The 21,071-nt window shown below is 36.0% G+C and overlaps 1 protein-coding gene across 1 annotated transcript; it reads left to right on the top strand.

Annotated features, from left to right (window-relative positions):
- Positions 1-5,612: 5,612 nt before the first annotated feature.
- On the top strand, positions 5,613-17,878 carry LOC122074483 (26S proteasome non-ATPase regulatory subunit 14 homolog). Its single transcript, XM_042639328.1, has 6 exons — positions 5,613-5,827; positions 6,172-6,349; positions 8,635-8,716; positions 16,665-16,841; positions 16,941-17,108; positions 17,390-17,878. The coding sequence occupies exons 1-6, from the start codon at positions 5,692-5,694 to the stop codon at positions 17,579-17,581; spliced, it is 933 nt and encodes a 310-aa protein (XP_042495262.1). The 5' UTR covers positions 5,613-5,691; the 3' UTR covers positions 17,582-17,878.
- Positions 17,879-21,071: the final 3,193 nt, after the last annotated feature.

Below are 21,071 nucleotides of genomic sequence, written 5' to 3'. Positions count from 1 at the left end.
AATTAATGTACAATCATCATAAATTGGTTTTGAACCCATTTCAATGCCTCCTGTCTCAATTTATAAGGCAATTTGTGGTTTATATATGTTGCCATAATTTTATTGGTTTTTAACCCATTTCAAAACCCCTTCTTTATAGGGTAGCTTGGGCTGATGTTTGGTTGTCTACCAATAGTATGAGATGAAACCAAAAGAGGGCTACTAAAATCTTTTCAACAAAAGGTCCACACCAGCATTTCATGGCATTGGATTCCCATCCTCATGTAAACTTTCTTGCCAAACAGCCTCTGCTCCTAATAGAGGATGAATGCCCAATTGCTGTCAAATCCATCTCATTAGGTAATCTCTTAAGGAAAGAGAGAGCATATTCCTTGCGATGCCGGTGTGCAGAGAAATATGCACACGAAAACAATGGTGGTGCAAAGAAGTGAAGAACGATATTATCCATGTAGGGGCCAATATGGTCAGAGCAAGAAAAAATAATAATAATAAAGATTACAATGTAGGAGGGAAATATTGAAATAATACTCAGGCATCATGATGTTTCTTCTAGTGGTCAATGGTTACGTTGTGCTTTTGCAACATGTTGGTCACATGTTCAAAATTTGGAAACAGCCTCTTCTGCGAAGCAGGAGGTAGGGTTGCGTACACTTACGGACTTACCCCTCGCAGGCCTTGCAGTAGCGAGAGTCTTGTGAACTAGGTTGCTCTTTTTCATCATGACGTTTCTTCTCATTAAGGAAACAATATGGGTTCCCCACAATACTACTATAGGGAGGAGTTTGCATACCACACAAATAGAATATGATCAAGAACCATATCATCCACGAGGGCCGACAAGGTCAAAGCATGAGTAGAAAAATAATAAAGAATCCCCACTCTAATGTCATGGTGAATTCTTTTAATTCCCATGAAGAAATTTTAGCTGGACGCACTATCTATAAATATATATAAAGGTCAAGAGGCATATTCGGTGGATGGACCGGAGGTAGCACAGTCTTCTCACGCCTTCTTATGTTTAGACGTAAATACATGCAAATTGATAACTTTCTTTTTCCCATAATTATTCCCTCATTTTCCACTTGTCTTATATAATTCATCTCCCAAATGTGTAAACGGACATATAATTAAACCATGTTGGTGAACCCAAGGAAGACTCTTATAACATGGAAGCACAACTAAAGGTATGAAGACTCAAGAAAAAGTTATGGAATTATGCATTTTATGATCACATTCAAAGACTCCCCTGTCAGCTAGGTGGTACAGAATTTTCTTGATTTGATTGGGAAAGAAAGGTAATTATATAAACTTTCTAATTTTATTTATTTTTTGACTTCTGAGGCTATCATGGTTGGCAGTTTCAGATTTTGTCAAAGAAACCGGTCATGTCTTAAGAGTCCAGACACAAACACAAGAAGCATAAATCATGGATCAATGAAATGAGCTAAGCTTTTAGATTTTATAGTTATCTGAATAATCGGATGGGATCATTATAGGGATGTGGATAAAATTTGGATTGATGTATTTGATTCTGGTTTGAGATCAACCCTTCGATCCAATTTGATTGCTCAATTCATGGGATCAACCTCCTTTGATTCCGACTTGGATCAGATGAAACTAGGGTAGACCTCTAGAAATTGAGATTAGAAAGAAAAAAAAATTTCTCAAGATTTATGATTTTTTGGAGTTTTTGATTCAAAAGACTTATAGATCTTGCTACAAGAAATAAGTTTCAAAGATTCCATCACTAAAACCCAAATAAGAGGAGAATTGTTATTTCCAATAAGCGACATTAGTGCTGAAATTAGGGCATGTTTGGTTGAAGAAGGGGTTGTAAATTGTACTTTATTGTTCTAATCTCACACAAGCATTTAGGTTGCAAGTAAAATACAATTATGGATAGAAAAAATGTTTATACGATCATGGTTTAAGTTCATGGTATCGGTCATTGTCGAAACTCATTCGACACCAATTTAGATTGTCCTATATTAGTTGGGATCGGATGGTTTTGCCCTTGTTTTTATTTAAAAATCAATTTTTTTTTAATGTTTATACCTCTTTATTAGTATTATTATATCAATACAGGATCAATGAGGAATCGATATCAGCTTCTTACTAATACAGATACGGATCTGCCTTGTTAGCTAATCTGATACCTATTCGATGTATACGATACATTTGTCTAGGAACACAAGGTAGGGGTTACTCTTTACTCGAAGAGGACCAAAAGATGAAAGAATGTACATACATTGCTATAACTATTTTGTTTTTCCTTTAATTTGAACCAACTATAAATTAAAATTGGAAAAATAAGAAGATATTTTTTTGTGGTTTTTTGAAATTATTTATTCAAAAGACTTATAAATGGAAAGTTTGATTGTGACAAAAATAAAGAAATTTTGAAAAAAATAATATTCGTATCCGATTCTAAAATGGGTTATGAAATTGGAATAAACAAAACTGAAATGGTGAATTTGAACTGATTCTTATCCAATTATAAAACCATATTAGTAAGAGAAGCTTTTAAGATATTAACAAAGAATTGCCTAAATGACACTTCTATAGGTGTATTTAAAATTTAATTTGACATCCTATTTTAATTGCCCTTTGATTTATTCATAAAAGCCCTTTGAATTAAGAGTCTCAAAGAATTTTTTTTTAATTAATTTTGAAAGTGACATATCATTTTATCATATCTAAAGTTATCATTGTCAAATATATATTTTAGAATACTCACGAATAACAATATTTATTACCTCGTTCATACAATAAAACAAGCAAGACAACTACAACCTTATGCATTAAGGTCACCACTTCATTTTCCATCCAAATCACAATCTTAAGAGGGGGACCTTTGGTTCCATCTCCGGATGGCTATTGAGTCCATTTCATTGAGGCCTACAAACATCACAAATTCGTGGGTGTACAATGTTATTGATGTTATTTTTCCATCTGGGCATTAAAATCTTTCTCGAAGCTGGTGATTCTAAGGCTTTTTCAGACTAATTCAAACTGATTCAGATTTGATTCGGATTGGAATTGGCATTGACCACTTCCATCACTGATTATGCATTTTAAAACACTAATCATCGGTGTAATCAAACCATTTTTACATGGAAAGGTACCTTGAGGTGAAAATTCCATCTTAAGTTAAAAAAGAGTCAAACCCCACTTACTCTCCTTCATTCAGGATCTCCCCCATGCTCCCATAGGTGTTGTATATGCTCCCTTCCTTTTAAGCCTCCAATGGTCAAAGAAACTCCATGCTCTATAAGTGCAGGGTAGAAATATAGTGTCCTTCAATGAATATTAAATAAGAATTCCTAAATATACAATTCCGTCGGAAAAGAAAATGAATTTACAATTATTAATAGTCCATCTCTCTATGCTACCATATATTGGAGTATCCAATCCAACACTTTTTAAGGCATTAGGTGGATCTCTCTCTCTCTCTCTCTCTATGGGAGGGGACGGAGGAGTCGTAAACAAGAGAGTTTCTGAAGTACATAAAGGCACCAAATACTAGAATAAACCAATGTAAGACTATAAAACTCCATAACTCTTAACATATTAACATTCCATGGTTAGGAGGGCTCTGTCAATTTTGCATGTGATAATATGATATAATTCCGATCCATGGTTATAGGCGCAGTGTGCTATACCAACCATGAGTTTTACATGTTGATATTGAATGAAGTATTCTTCCTATGAAAGAAAAAAAATATTCCCCCTCACGTGTATTTTTAGTATGATTGACTCCACATATATAAAAAACAACTTAGGGATGATAACAAAGAGATCTAGATCATAGCTAGCAAAAAAAGGGAATAATGAACTACTGTAAACAGATGGAGGGTTTTAAACAATGAAAAATTAAAAGAAGGAAATAGATAGTTTGGATTTTAAACATGTAGATTTTAAATTAAAAAAGAAAAGAAAAGAAGAGGCAATATACTCATATGAATTAAGAAATTATTAGCTAAATACTGAAATGTTCAAAAAACCCATTGGTCAATTAGATTGGATTTTTTCAACCCAAAAAAAAAAAAACTGACTAACAATGTAGATGGATCCTAGTTAGCAATTCGATGAATAATTCGGTCGAAAAAAAAATTTTGATCGAATCTGAATAAAAAATAAAAAGCAGTAAAGCGCGTTTTTTCCTAATTTGATTTTAAAACGCGAATAAACTAGGCCGAATCGAATTAAATCGAATTATTTGGTCCACTTAACCACTTAAAAAAAAAAAAACCCACCTCATTTAACAACCACCACCGAAAGAGCTTTTTTTTTTTTTTTTTATAATCTTCTTCTCCTTTCTCCCCCAAATTTCCGCCTCTGTTTTCCCATCTTCTTTCTCTAACTAATTCTTCTATAACAAACATACAAATCTCCTCTTTGTTTCTTCTTTTCTCAAAACTTTTTCAATTCATTTTGAGATAGGGGAGATATAAAGCTCTGATGGATAATTTTAGGTTTCAAGATAGATTTGTAAACTTCCGTTTCTTCAAAGGTTGCTTAGCCGAATCCATGACAATGTGAGCTCGGGAGCTCACGCTAAATCACTCTTCTCTCTTGTCTCTTCTGTGATACTATGGTCACTTAGTTTTGCGAACACAGTTACACAGGTATGTGTTGTTCTCAACCTTTTTTTTTGAGTGTTTTGTTCAAGCTTTGAATCTGAAATTCTAAAGTTCTTTGTTTTCTAGTCTCTTTGGGTTTCTTGTTCTTTGTCTCCGGTCTTGGCCTTCTTGCATCGCAAAATCCTAACACTCGATTCAGGTATCAGTCGATCTTCTCTTATATTGTTGTTTTAATTGTGAAAAATTAGTGCATCTCTGTGCAATATGGGTCATGTGAACTCAAACAAGAAGGATAGTGAAAATTTTGGTGGTCAATTTATTTATTTGTTTTATTGTGGTTGTAATCTTGCTTTCACTGTTTTGGGGGTCTAATTTATTTCATGAGTAGAAATTGGATTATTATAACCATTGCTTTCATCGCTCAATGACAAAATTTTCCTAGTTTTTTTACTTTATTGTATAGTAATTTGCTTTTCTAGGTGTACATATCAAGTTAATTACTTAATAAATAAAACAGATACAATAAATTATAAAAATAATATTCGAATTTTTTGTCTGACTTTCATCTTTTTAATCAAATAATTCCCGAATCCGAATCTGATTTTTATTTTGTTCACTTTTTTTACCGCTTTTTTGACCGAATCTTTAAATTAACCAATCGAATAATTCCTGAATCTGGATTTGCTAACTATGGGATGCATGGACTAATGGTGACCCGATTAAGGTCCACAGGCCTCATTGGATGGACCGAAATGGCAGCCGGTTCTCTGGAATCTGGATTCATCCGATTCTGATCATTTAAAATCGTCCTATATCCAATAATAAAACATGAAAAGGGATCTGTAAGGAGTGGAAAATTGGTAATTGAACTCTGCCCGTGTCTGTGGAATCTTCTTTTTGTAGAGATACTGATCCAACGGTTTGAACGCAAGGGTATTCGATGTCATTAGATAGTTTGTGAAACACTCAGTTGACACAAAAAAAAAAAAAAAAAAAAGAAATATAAATAAAGCTGCAAGGCTCCTTTCTCTTTCTTCGGTAACTGAAACAATTCTGAGTTGCAGAGCTTTCTTTCAGTAATTGTTTGCTTTGTTAAAGTAGAGCGAAAATGAGTATGGAGAGATTGCAGAGGATTTTCTCTGGTGCAAGTGGAATGGGGCATCCACCTTCCGATGCTCCCCTCCTTGACTCCTCGGAGCAAGTTTACATTTCGTCTCTTGCCCTTCTCAAGATGCTCAAGCATGGTATGAAATCTTTCTCTTTCTCTTCTTTTCCAATTTTCTTTTCTCTGTAGTGATGGGGTTTAAAAATTTTGTATTTTTTGTTCATAATGCATGGATTAGGGTTTTTGGTTGATCGAGTCGGTGAAACTTTTGAATTTCCGTAAATATGAGGAGTGTTTGCTTTTGAATTCTTTGGCATTATTTGTTTTCTGACGTGGGTTTTATCCAACCTAGGATTTTGGGTGTTGTTGTTGACTGGGGTTGGATTTTTTATTTTATTTTATTTTTGTTTAAATCTTAGTGTTTGTGAATGGTTGTGTTAGTTTTGTAAGATGGTTGAGGATTTGGTGTTGTTGTTGTGCCAGGGAGAGCTGGAGTTCCTATGGAAGTCATGGGGTTGATGCTTGGAGAGTTTGTTGACGAGTACACCGTCCGTGTTGTGGATGTCTTCGCGATGCCACAGAGTGGTACTGGTGTTAGTGTTGAGGCGGTTGATCATGTCTTCCAAACCAACATGCTCGATATGCTCAAGCAGACTGGAAGGTTATTTGCTTTGTGGACTTGCTTTTCAGCCTTTTGAGTGTTCTGCTCGGAAAACTGTGTGTGGAAAAATTTGAAATCATTGTTTTGCTTTTATATTCCAATTGCATTGCATATTGTGTTATATTATATATCTTTGGTCGCGTATATTTGAACATCTCAACAAATTTTTTGCCAGTAACTGACCATTAACTACCACTCTTAGAATGGATTTCTGTCACACTCTGTTTCAGAATTATATTAGGTAGTTTACTCGACCTAGTGTTTACAAAAGATGTCTGAAAATTTAATATTTGAGCTGAGAGCCGCCAAGGGCAAAGCTTGAATGATTGTGATTCCATATTTCATCTCATAAATTCACTTTTCTTTTCACCTGCCATTTCTTTCAGGATCTTTTCTTTTTGGTCTTATGAATTGTATTGCAAAGGGTATTATCACCCATTGGGCATTGGATGAACATGGTTTATATTGGAAATCCTGGTAACTAAGTAGCTAGATGTAGCTTCCCTTCTGGCTGTATAATACTTGTTTTATAATTACTCCATTTTCTTCCCTAAATTATTTACTACTTTTACACATGTGCCATGAATTCGATATTGGCTGTAGTGATGTTAATGTAGAATTAGGCTCCAGATCCAGCTAATGATAGAAAAAGAAATAAATTGAACTAGAATTAGAATAAACAGCAGCAGGATTCCAAATAGAAGTGGCAAGCTCGATAGAACTTAAGAAAACTTAAGAAAACAGCTTGGTAGACCTAGAGGAGAAAATTGGTGTCCCACTAACTAGATGTCAGATTGGTCTGAAACTTGAGTTGAGACTTCCAGAGACTCTTCCCTAGCCTGCAGTACAGTTATGTTAAAATTTTTTTGTAGTTCGAAAGGTGTGACATGGCCAAAATTCAGTTTGTGGTCAGTGCTGGTGCAGAACAGAGGCCTGCAACAGAATGGTTAAACAGCCAATATGATTAAGATATTATGCCACTTAATTTTGCTGCCCATTGAATAGATCCAATTCAAGTTCAACAGAAAACAAATTCAGAACACCACTTTATGCTGGACATCCAGGAACAGTAAATCATAACAGCAATGAATTAATGACTGAATCAAAACCAACCTGACCTAGTTTGTTGATGGGAAACACCTGCTGATTGGTCCACCAAGGATGATTAAAATGGTAACAGTAACAGAATAACAGAAGAATGGAGGGGAGATAATTGATTAGTATTTAGGAACCACCCTATCACTGCTGGAAATCCATCAAACCTACCATGAATCCAAATGTTGAGATAAAAGCAAAAGTTTTTTTTGTTGAAACTTGTAAAATTTGATGGCACTTAATGCTTCGCTTGCATGCTTATTTGTAGATCTCTTAGATATTTTCCCTTGAATAGGAGACTCCTACTTCTATTTCAAATTTTGGAAAACTTAGTAATCAATAGGAAACAAAGAGATTTAGTAAAAACTAAATTCCTACTTGACATAGGCTTAACTCTTAATTCTACAAAATATAGGAATCAAACTACTAGTCTTTAGAAAAAATAAGAGACTGGTTGCCACTATTTGGCTGAGGTCAGCCGAATAAATTTCTACTTGGCTGGCATGGAAGGGCAGACATCCATGCAACGGTAAGGCTGCTCCATTGCGACCTAGTGGTCGAGGGTTCGAGTTGGGAAACAGCCTCTCCACGAAGTTGGGTAAGGCTGTGTACATTATGATCCTCCCTAGACCCTGCAGTGGTGGGAGCCTCGTGCACTGGGTACACCCTTTCTGACCAGATTGGATCAGGTGGTTGCCTCTCAGCTGAGGTTGGTCAGGCTCTCATCTTTTCCTCGCCATATGATATTGCTGCATCAGATGATTCCTGAAGTCTTAATGGATTACAGCAAAGCTCGCTAGTTCCCCCATTTTTGTCAAAGTTGATTTGAAGTGCTCAAAGTACTATCAGATATATGTTTTATGATTACTATAAATGATTTCAGAGTTATTAATAATATTTAAATTATCTGAAAGGTGCTAGTTCTGACTGTGACTGCATTTTTGTGGTGGGAATACCTGTTTATATTAACACACCTGTCTCATAATGTTGGTTTTATTTATGTTTCTCTAGCGGCATTCTTTTTTTTTTTTTTGGGGGGGGGGTGGATTTTATTTTTTGATAGTTGGAATAATCGATCATTTGATCTCCCTGTTTCCTAACACAGGTCTGGCTGTTTGCAAATAAATGTTTTGTGAAATCTGATTATGATCACTCATTATTTCTTGCTTATTTTGTTGCATATGTTGCAGACCAGAGATGGTTGTGGGCTGGTACCATTCACATCCAGGTTTTGGCTGCTGGCTTTCTGGGGTAGACATAAACACCCAACAGGTATTACTCTAATTTCTCAAGTTGTTTTCTTTTATCATGGAACAATATTTCTGGCCTTCTATTGAAATTTAGAAACTTCATAAGAATCTATGTTTTGTGACTAATTTACTATCACATCCACCAACTCTTCTCTCAGTATTTTTTGTGTGTGTGTGTGTGTGTGTGTGAATAATTTATTATTGTTCAGTAATAAGCTGCATTGTTTAAGAGCGAAGGAGCTGTGGTTAAGGGATTGCAAGTTTTCTTTGGAGCACTTTAAGAAGTTGGAAAGTGTTGTTGGGTGCCACTTTTACTGATTATGCAGTCCCTTTGGTAGGTTCCAAATTATTTTGATATATGAACCAGGCTATGAAAGGCATAGTTGTCACAGCGTCATGGTGACCTAGGGCGGTGGAGGGGTGGCTAATCGATTTGGTGGTGCCATGGTGATCAAATCACCCATGTGTTATTTTTTATTTCCTCTATTTTCTAAAGTTATTTTGTATGTTATAATATATACCCTATGATATAAAAAATCAATCAACATTAAGCAACATCAAGTCATAAAAATCAATATAGTCACACTCGCATTAAGACATAAAAAATCAACATGATTTATTGACATTTAGAGAAATGCACTTCTTTTATAATAAGTTTTTTTGGTTAAATGATTTTATTTTTAGATGTGACTTTTTGTATTCGGTATAACACAAAACTAGCTTTGCAACAAATCTAAGATAACTTAAATCTGAATTGTTATGATAAAGTTATATTCTGGTCAAACTTATTTTAAAGTGTGCGAATGCTGTCAAATCGCCTGAGTGGAACTAATTTTATTGACATCAAAATAGTAGATTATGTTACCGGACTTTTGGTTTTTAGCAATGTTCTACCATGATAAAATTTATAAAATTTTCAGAATTAAGAAAAACCTTAGCATTTGAAAGTTGAAAAACTCCCTACAACCAAAAATCCATTTTTTTTCTTAGAGCGGGGGTTGACTTTTTATCATTTTGGAATTTGATTTTTAAATTATTTTTATTGGATTCAAATAGGGGGTATTTGCTTATTTATGAATAATATATGGTATTTGGCATAAATAAGGGCAAAAGATATAAGGCGACATACAGTGCAATAAGACGATAGTCGCCTAGGCCCCAGACAAACTGCCTGGATGCCAAGATGGCACCTTGGGCGACGCCTTGACAACTATGATGAGAGGGGCAACTTTGTAAGGGATTGGGTCGGGGGACATGTGGGACGAAAGAGTGGCTGTTTGGATCAGTTGTCTTTGAGCATGCACTCTCTTTGGTGGTTGAGACCATTGTACTCATCTCTTCTTTCATAGGGTGGTGTTCATGGGAGCTTGTACCAGTTGCTTCTGTGCAGTTGGGGGTGGGGTGGGTCTGCTTTGATCTGGTTCGACTGAAGGAGTCAATTACTCATCTCTCTAGTCAGTAGGCCACTCTTGTCATCCTGCACATGATGATTTTTTCTTCACATGAAGATGTTGTTGGACTTCTATATCATCTTCCTTTCTGGATCCTAGTTATATTTTCCCATGAACTAGCTAGGAGTGATTGGAAATTATCATTTTGATTGTGTAGGAAATCTGCTGATTAGAAAATTGTTGTTTATATTGAGTCAAGTGAGTTGTAGTCTCTTGGATATGATGTGGTGCTGCTCCAAAGAAGTTTTAGCGAAGGTAAACTTTTTATCAAATCTTAGAATGAGGGATTCACCAATGGGCAATGAATATGGGGTTGAATCATCTGTGGGTGGAATGTGGCTCAATGAAAGGGAATGCATCCTTTGTTTCCACAGAGATGGATGTTCTCAAAAAGTTATCTGAACATGATTTTGTCATCTCTCATTGCTATCGTAAGATTAATGCAGTGAAGGGATAGGTTAGCTAAGCATGCCGCCTCAACAAGGTCCTCTATGGTTTGGGATGTTTGGGATGTGCCTCCTGGCTTCTCTTTAGAGGATATCAGTTGGGATGCTAATGGCAGACCACAGTTTCGATTTAGTTGATCTTTTATTTCTTTGTTAGGTTTCTTATCTGTCTGCTAATGGCCATGCCAAAGGTGGATAGGTAGCCTGATGGTTCTCTTGGGTGGGTATTAGACCTAGTCATGTATTAGTTCATTCTTTTGTTAATAACGTTCTTTGCTGATTCCAGCAAAAAGATAATGAAGAAGTGATTGTTATGTTATCTTCCTTATCATGGTTGATCTTTCGGTTGATCGAACAATGAAGATAACTTGTGTTAACAATTAGAAATTCAGATTATATCATACCATTGTATAAAAATTAGAATGTCAACTTTAGTTAAAATATTGTGGTAAACAATTGAAAATTGATCGGTTGCTCTCTTGTGTTGGAAAATGCCTACACGCTGAAATGCAAATCTGCTGTACATGGTTCTGTTGCAACATATAGTTTTGATTGATGATTATAAACTCAGTGAAGAGAAAAAGAAACAAATAACTGAAGCCTAAGCAATTAGATGCTGAAACAAACAAGGCCATCCATTGTGAATTAGGGTTAAAATCTCATGAACCCCACTGCTTGGCATTACATAACAACTCAACAATGCTGGCTGGAGTAATTATGTTTTCTCATTTCTAATGTAGAGGTAGTTCAGCTAAAGAACCAACTCCATAGGAGGATCGATACATTGTTGTTCAGCAATTAAACGTACAGAATTCAAAAAAAATAAAAAATAAAAAGAATAGGAGAAATAAGAAGGGGATCGGGAAGGGTGGATGGTTCGAGCCTTTCACACTAAGCTAGGCCTCTCACCTCACATAGGAGTATAGGACTCTCCTACACTGCCTCTCACAGCCATTGGAATAAACCAACTATTTTTTTTTCATCAACTCAAATTGGTTGGGGAATAGACCCCTTTCTTATATTTATAATAAAGTAGCAATTGCAAAGTGAAACTCCCCATGCGTGGGATTGCTAAACAAGAAAGGAAACTCCTAGATTGCTATTACAGTAAAGAAATCCTACTTTCTAAAACTGAAAATAGAAACTATCTAATCTCTAGTTACAACCAAACTAGAAATTAATTAGTTGTTGAATCTAGAGTATTCTATTGTCTTGATAGATATGTTTTGGATATGAAAACCATTGTTGATGTGCATTTGGGTGTTCTAACATGTGTGTGAGACATGTGAAGAACAGTTTGACCCAATCCTATGAGGACACTCCTTGGAGACTAGAGCAAATCATATTGAAGAATATAAAGAATTGCTGTAGATGGTTAACCGTGAAGAGCTACAGTTTTTTTGCCTCCATAGTTTCATTGTCTGTATCAACATATGAAGATGAAGTCTTCCGTTTAGATTAGGATTATTAGTGTTTAATTGTATATTATCTTTAATCTTGCTGTGTGGGTCTAAGAAAGATTATACAAAAAAAAAAAAATGGCAAGTTAGTGAGACCTAAGTGAAAACCTAAGAAAGTAGCTGGTTTAGCTTAGAGAACAAGTACCTTGCTGTCCACAGCCATCTGTGTGAAGTTACGGTTAATTGAGCTTAAAGAAAACTATAAGTGAAAACTCATGAACAATAGTGGCAGTCATACGTGTGATTGTCCGTCCAACAAAAGCTTGGTTTTTCTAAGTCTTTTGTCCTTGCGGTCAACTGTGGTGGCACACAGTCAACCATGAATAAGAATTTAATGATCCGAAAGTGGCAGATTGAATCATTAAATGAGTGGCTTAGTGGATAATCAAGTGAGGAGTTCTCAAGGCATCTTAAGTGATGTTCAAGAGAGCTTAACAACTGGTTTCCTTGGAACTTAAGAAAGCCTTTGGTGAATAATGAGTTTAGCTTAGAGAACAAGTACCTTGCTGTCCACAGTCATCTGTGTGAAGTTACGGTCAATTGAGCTTAAAGAAAACTATAAGTGAAAACTCACGAACAATAGTGGCGGTCATATGTGTGATTGTCCGTCCAACAAAAGCTTGGTTTTTCTAAGTCTTTTGTCCTTGCGGTCAACTGTGGTGGCACACAGTCAACCATGAATAAGAATTTAATGATACGAAAGTGGTAGATTGAATCATTAAATGAGTGGCTTAGTGGATAATCAAGTGAGGAGTTCTCAAGGCATCTTAAGTGATGTTCAAGAGAGCTTAACAACTAGTTTCCTTGGAACTTAAGAAAGCCTTTGGTGAATAATGAGTTCAATTCTTCTCCTTAAGTTCTTGAGCTTAAAATTCAAAATCAGTTTGAATAATTTCGACTCTAATAACTAGTCTAACGGCTAGTTGGGTTCCTATAAAAAAGGCTTGAGTCATAGCTGCAAGGTGATGCAGTTGGGTGTTGGATTCAGGCTACCTTTTGATTTGATTTCTTTGTTTATTTCCTCTCTAGAATTAGAAACAAGTCACATTAGTTGGTAGTTGATGTAGGGATTTTGATTCTATTTGTCTTAGAAAGTTGGGATACATGGGTAGTTATGTAGGACTAGTTTTGATTTCCTAGATTATTTAGTTTCTATTTTTGTTGGGTTTTCATTATTATGTTTGTTCGTTTTCCTTTATACTAATGTAACTTGATGGGGAAAGACAGATTTGAGTTTGAATGGAATGAATGGTGTGGTTAAAGCAATGGTTGCCATGAGTTGTATGAAGCTCCCTCTCTTCCTCTGAACTTCTTCTCTTCTTTTCCCTTTCTTATCTTCTTCTTTTCTATTTCTTTATTATGGTTGGTGTTATCTTCCCTGTACCTGGAAATACTCTGTTTTTGGCGAGAATTGCAGCTTTGGTTAGGCTGATCGATCCCCCTCTTGATTGATATGCTTGGACTGAAACATTGCTCGAGGCTTCTCCTTAGGCTACCTTAACCTAAGGATTACATCACCAAATAGCTCCCTGTGTGAGGATCGAATGAGAAAAGGGGTTTTTTTCCCTGTTTACCGCCAGGTCTGAGTTGCAGGGACAACACAATTCCTCTTGCTTGCTGTTTGAGGTGCCTGTCTGTTGGAATCAAGAGACCATAGGGTTTCCAGCCTTCCCTAGAATTTCTGGCTTATCTGAGAAGAACTGAAGGAGTTCTCTCCTTCACAAGCTGCTGGTCTTTCCTCCATTGCAGGTTGTCTAAGGAAGAAGAAGGATGAGTCGTGGGTTTTGTCTACATCATGTATTTTCTGATTTGACCATATTACCCCTTTCTTTCTCTATTAGTCTATCTTGTCCTAATTTTATCCCTAATTCCTGAATTACCCTTTCTATTAGAATCTTAACCATTGCTTATGTCTTGAAGTTCAATCAAATTACAAGACTACCATTCCTTTCTAAACTTCCATCTATTTATAGAACTGCCACCCTCTTTTGAAACTTGAGTTTTTATTTACAGATTTGCCACTTGTTCTTGAATGTGAGTTATCTGTTATACATGTGGGTCCATAAGCCATCTGATTCCGGTTTTGGAATCTGGATCCGCATCACAAGGACTTAAGTCTACCACATAAGGTGGTGGCTTCCCACAAGATGAAGAGCTTCTTGACAAATTGGTTTGAAGAAAGGGCAACGAGATAGATAATCTTGTGAAGCTGCAACTGAGCTTTAAGGATGCAGTTCCAGGCTTGAAGGAAGAGGTCATTTGCTGTAAAAGGTGGTCTTCTTGGAGTTGTACATGGAGTACAAAAGGAAATCCTTGGTTTCTGGCCTGGGTGCATAACCCAAAGGACTATTGTTGTGTTGAGGAAATCCTTAGTTACTGGCCTGGGTGCACATTTTGAAGGACCGATTGTGTTGAAGAAATCTTTGGCCGTGGAGGTCTGAGTCCCTATCCGAAGGACTGTGATTGGTGTATGGCTTGATACCTTCCAATTGGAAATGCATTCCTATAGTGGAAATTGGAAAGGAAATCCTAAGTACATGGGGTTTAAGTAGTGTATGCAGGATAGAGATCCGAACCACTATAAAATTGATTGTGTCTTTCAATGGCTCTTTCAACTCCATTCTAGTTTTAAGATTTTTTTTTCCCTTTAACTTGCTTTACTACTTTACAATTAAATGCTTACCTCAGTTACAATCTGCCCATTGCAAAGTTTTCTATATGAATTTAAATGTTAACCATTGCTTGCAAGTGATTGTTGTAAATAAACAAGCAAGATTGTTTGAAAGATATCCAATCCTAAATCTGCACCTAGGAGAGGTGTTATCTTTTGATTTTCCTTGGTACTTGAGTTTGATCCGAAGGGAGTTAAATCACTCAATGTACTATTCATGGGATTTGTGGTTGATCATTGCTCAAGTGATCACTCAAAGCTGTGAGTTTGTTTCAATGGAAGAGAAAAAACTCACACCCAATTCACCCCCACTTGGGTGTTGCCATCCGATCCAACATTAGCAATAAAAACAAGATAAATAGAAACAAAAATGAGAAAGAACACCTTGGAATCCAATCTTATGCTGTCACCCATGGGCCCCACAAAATCTAGGTAAATACCTCATCTTTAGTCTTTACCGTAATGAAGAAAAGAATCCTAAATTAATTCCTTAATATATGTTCTGATATATCTCCTTAATGCGAGCTGGCTCGGGATCTTCTAGAAGTCCACAATCGTAAGCAGCCAACCTCCAAAAAGGAACTCCACATAGCTGGCCATAATCCCTTCCTTGTATGATGGTTATTGCATCCAAAATCCAACTGGCATGGGCCCCACGAAGTCTGGGAAATATCCAGATCCAAATCTGGAAATTATTCTAATAAATAATCCCAATATTTTCTCCCAAATATGCAGACTGGATATCTACCCATATCTGGAGTTAATCTCCTTCCCAATCAGCAAGCTTGTTAGCCACAAATTCTAGAAAAATAATCCCACATGATCAGCCATCCTTGGCTTCCCTCGTATCTGTTAAAATCCCCCTACAAATCAGCAATAACTAATAATTCTTGAAAATAAGTTTCCCATGAGTGAGCTGGATGATGTCCTATCTTGGGGCAGATTTCGATGGCTGATGATCAAAATTGAACTGAATTATTAAGCCCAAAATAGGGGCCTGGTTTGAACCTGTTTAAGAGCCCAATCAATAGGCATGACCTACATCAATTTCGGTCTATAGTCTATCCAATTCATTTCCTCTGTTGAATTGTTTACTTATTGCCTTGACCCCCCCCCACAAAAAAAAAAAAAAAAGTCTTTTGGGGTTTATCAAATGAAGGATGTTCTGTTGGTTTATTTGATAAATCTTCATTGAATTTGACCAGACCATCTCATTGTGGATTTTCCTCATTTTGTTACATATTGGTGTTACCCCTATGTTCTTGTCGATGTACTCATTTCTAGTTCTCGCATCTCTAGACTCCCATTCTTCTATCTGAACATCCTCATCTAAACTAATCTTAGTCTATGCATGTGTTCTCCATAGAGCATGGCTGGCCCTATAGTTGTCTTCTATAATTGCTCAAATTTTCTTGTATGCATTGCTAAGGTGCCACCTAAGAACCCTCTTCCCTTCATTCACCCCTGTTGGTGGATCCTCTTCAGTCTCTCATTGTGGACAATTCTAACACGATAACAAAAATAGTGGTGAAAATAGTGGCTTTAAGAATCTCGTTGCCTCTCCATTCATGTCTGTTCCTTTGTACTCCTATTTCTACTAAAATACATTGCAAGTTACTTGTGACTTGCATATTAATTGCTGTATTTAAAATTCCAAAAGGTATGTAAAAGATGATGCATGATATAGCTCTTTGCTTCTATTGGCCGGGCTTACTAGACTGGTAAGAATGATGATTGAGGTTTGTGCCTGGATCCCATCTTGTATTTGCTTTTGTAACACCCCAGTCCATAGAGGCGGTTTGTTGCTGATTCTGCCATATACTTTTTCGTTCACGCCTATTTGAGTTGTAGACCAAGTTTCCTGATGTGTGAGGTTTTATCTTAAGCTCTTGAAACAGAATCTTTATATTTTTCCTCCTGCTGATTTTGCCTTGTCTTGCAGAGCTTTGAAGCTCTAAATCAAAGAGCTGTTGCAGTAGTGGTAGATCCAATTCAGAGTGTTAAAGGGAAGGTGGTCATTGATGCCTTCCGCTTGATCAACCCACAGACAATGATGCTTGGCCAAGAACCCCGCCAGACAACTTCCAACCTTGGGCATCTAAACAAGCCGTCTATTCAAGTAAGGGTTTGACTGCCAAGATATTACATGGTATCACTATTCTCTCCTTTTATGTTATTCTGTCACAATTTTAACTATTTCCTGCTATGAACATATCAGGCTTTGATCCATGGGTTGAACCGGCATTACTACTCAATTGCTATTAACTACAGGAAGAATGAACTTGAGGAAAAAATGTTACTGAACCTACACAAAAAGAAATGGACTGATGGCTTGACACTTCAACGGTTCGATGACCACTCTAAAACCAATGAGCAGACTGTGCAGGTACTTAATGAATGGAGTTGATCTTTGAATCAGTATTATATCATTTTCAGACACTTCTTTGGAGTCAAATATGACATCCAATCAACTTTTGAAAACAGTCGGTCATTAAAATGTGCAGATTCTACTACCACTGTTGCTACCTTAAACTTTTGAAGCTCTACTATTCATTCTGCCCTCATTTTAAAAATTGTAACCTCTTGTTTCTATCATCTTGAAAATTCCATGTTCATCTTTATCTTGATCAGCAACTGATGTTGTTGGTTCTGCTGGCGAATGATCAGGAAATGCTGAACCTGGCCATCAAGTACAACAAGGCAGTCCAAGAGGAGGATGAGCTGCCGCCTGAAAAGCTTGCCATTGCAAATGTAGGCAGGCAGGATGCCAAGAAGCACTTGGAAGAGCATGTCTCCAACTTGATGTCATCAAATATAGTCCAGACTCTGGGGACCATGTTAGATACAGTTGTATTCTAATATATCAGTTGTGTGTCCTGGATAGCATGGCAATCCCTTTTCGATCTGCGCGTGGAGATGGGTACCACCCCAGGAACGACTAGAGTTGAAGAAAACCATTGATTAAATGATACTGAATTGTTCAGTTTCAGCATGTAACTCATTCTGAACTGTTCAGAGTAGGAGATTACATGAGCTTGTAGTTTTTAACCCCCATATATTATTCCATTAGGTTCCAGATTTTATTCTTGTTTTTTTCTTCCCCCCATTCTGTATGATTATTTTTAAGGCAAAATCACCAATTCGTGGTTGTCTCTACTCTCTATGGTTGAATCTGTGTGTGATCCTCTCAGAACAATATGGGGTCCGCTATGCAAAATCTTGTAGTTGCATAGAGGCACCCTTGGTTGGATTTGTGCTTCACAGAAAGTGTGTTCTGGATCCGATTCTCATTCTAACATAAGGGAATCCCACATTCATACATGTGGATCAAAGAAAGCAGGCATCCCAACCAATGGGAGGGCGCAATGGTGGTTAGACTTGGAATACCATAGTTGTGTATGAATGTACATGGGATGCCTAGACATACATACATGAGAGTGTATTTAATTAATTTTGGGTTTCAACAGATGCAAGGGTTATGATGCTTTTCATTTTTTTTTTTTTTTTGGGCTTATGTTATCAATTTTGAAAATGTGGGATCCACATGTATGAATGAGAATCTTGGAAAAATTCTGTCGTGCTTCCATTGGTTGTGCTGCTAACTCTAAGAAGGTTGACGGCTTGCGTAATTTCCTCCCTATTTATAAATGAGGGACTTCTCACCACTTGAGAAAGGCTAATTGTAACCCATTTCTTATTGCTGAAGAAATGATAATTGTAAATTTGAACAACTTTGAGTAGAAATAACATTTAAATATCCAATGAAATATTTTATTATGATTTAATCCCTGTACTTTACAAATTGCATGATGGATCTATGGTATTGAAACGGTTAATGTCACCATCCTAGTTTGTTGAAAGACTTGAAACATCTTGTCGAAAAGAATTTTGATCTCTGATTGATGTAAAACATTTTCGAAGTTCCTTAAAAAGTAGGGGTGTCAATCGATCGGTTTGGTTCGGTTTCAATTGAGTTAAATTGGTTTTGATTTAGTAATAATGGAGATCAAAATCAATCCGTTAAGGAATTTCAATTTTTTTGGTCGGTTTTGATCGAGTTTGGTTTTAGTTTTTTTTTTTTTTTTTTTTTTTTTCAATTTTTCAATATCGGGTGATACCGGTTTAAATCGGTTTATTATTGGGCTTAAACCATAGTAAAATCTTACATTCATAACGTGTAGTGACAAGATTTGACAAAAAAAACATTTTAAATTTATGATTAAATTATGGTTTATCATTGTAATGGAAAGATAACTAATTTGAAACCAATGGATAATAAATTACTAACAAGATAACTAATACTGAAATCACAAAATGAACCCTATTATCCAATCATTCATTTAACTATCCAACTAGTTTTGTATAGTGAACAAGGAAATCAATGGAAGCATTATTACAATTTACAAATCAATTTCTCTATTCATAACCTCATATTCAATGATTTGTAACAATTCATTATAATAAAAAATAAAAAATATTCTCACTAATATTGTAAAAATGGATAGTCAATTCACCAATTTATAATCTCATAATCATCTATCTTTATATCGGTTTGGTTATTGGTTGGTTTGGTTTGGATTGGTTTTCAACCGGTCCCAACATACCTTAGTCCAAAGCCAATCCAATAATGATCGATTTGGTTTGGTTTGGATTTTTTGGGTTGATTTCGGTTGGTTTTATCGGTTAGTGCTAGGTTTTGACACCCCTACTTAAAAGTATTTTATTTTATTTTTTTTTTGTAAAATATTTACAAAAATGCCATTGAGTTTGGAATTTTTTTTTTTGTCATGATTAGATATCTCCATAATGATTTCACCATTTAGGGAAGTAGATTCTTTATTGATTCCGTTCTTTACCTCATGTATTAGGTACACTTTTTTAGATTATTTATTAAACATCTCTTTCGCATGCAAACAAACATAATAATTCGAAAGCACTGCACATAGCGAGGGAGGCATCATCTGTTAATAAAACCAAAACCCTAAACATACTACTACAACGATAATGACCTCTCAAGTTTGGGGGATCAAATATGAACTATTTTTAATAATTTTGTCTTTCGCTGAAGATCCTCAAGTGATCATTATGCACAAATATGTGTATTCACGCTGGTGATTGGAACCACAATTCTTAAGAACATAGTGTGATAACCATATGAACAGAGTGTCCAAAACAATTTTAAGGTATAAATCTTTGGACAACCATCCCTTTAATCAAATGCCATGCAAGTTATCACTATATAATTACTGAATTTGGTTTGATGAACACACCATATCCAACATGAGTAATATTGCTTCTAGTGAGATTTTTATTGCCATGAGTTAGGGAGCTTGAAAATAATGAGTGCATTTTGCAATAAAAAAACTTCCAAACATGTGCATCGATGAGGGTGGAGGGGTAGATCTGTTTAAGATTGCTTCAACAAAACATGCCTAAACCACCAGACAAAGTCCAATTGTCAGCATAAGAATTATACCCTAATAGCCATAGAGATACCCTGATACCCTACATATATAGGGGGCACCCACAACAGGTCCCAAGTGTTTTGGGGATGCCACCAAAGCTACCACTTGTATAGTTACAAGTCTACCGTACACCTTAGCAACGTTTGACTTGTAATCTAAGGATAGAATAGATGAGGTAAGAAACTAAAGGAATGTTACCCACCCCCCGCGCCCACAAAAAAGAAAAAAAAAAAGAAAAAAAAAAGATGTCAATTTATTAAGGGCATAGTTGCTTTCCTTCGTTTCAAAATAAAATAAAATAAAATAAGATAAGGGCCGGAGCTGGAGCTGGAGCTGGAGCTGGAGTGCTGGACTCTAGAGTAAGGATGTCAATTGGTTCGGTTTTGATTCGGTTTTGAATAATGATAAGATGGATCAGAATGGAACCAAGAACCGACTCAATTTTGTATTTAAATACTCAAATCGATTTAATTCGGCTTGATTTAGTTTCAGTTTTAATTTGGTTATGATATGCATTTTCAATTCGATTTTGTACTTCAGTTTTAATTCGGTTATGAAAACCATTTTTGGACTATGACTTTGATGGACCAAAGGCCATAATAGACTCAAGTAATGGGCCTTATGGCCATTGCTAATTCCAAAATTATCTTAACATCTAAATATGTGATGATAAATTGTAAAAAACACTTACCACCTAAAAAATCCCTCTTAACTCTACTAGGGTTTTTTCATTTTTTTTGTTTTAAGAGTAATTCGGTTTCGATTTTGATTTGAACCGATGGTTTTACACCCTAAACCGAAATGGAGCCGAACTGAGGTCCATACTCACATACTCAAACTAAATTTGAACCGATTTAATTTGGTTCGGTTCAATCCGATTAATT

This window comes from Macadamia integrifolia, chromosome 3 (genome assembly GCF_013358625.1).
Source record: "Macadamia integrifolia cultivar HAES 741 chromosome 3, SCU_Mint_v3, whole genome shotgun sequence".
Lineage (NCBI taxonomy): Eukaryota > Viridiplantae > Streptophyta > Magnoliopsida > Proteales > Proteaceae > Macadamia > Macadamia integrifolia.
Note: the sequence above shows the minus strand (reverse complement) of the source record. Positions and strands in the feature narration are given on the sequence as shown.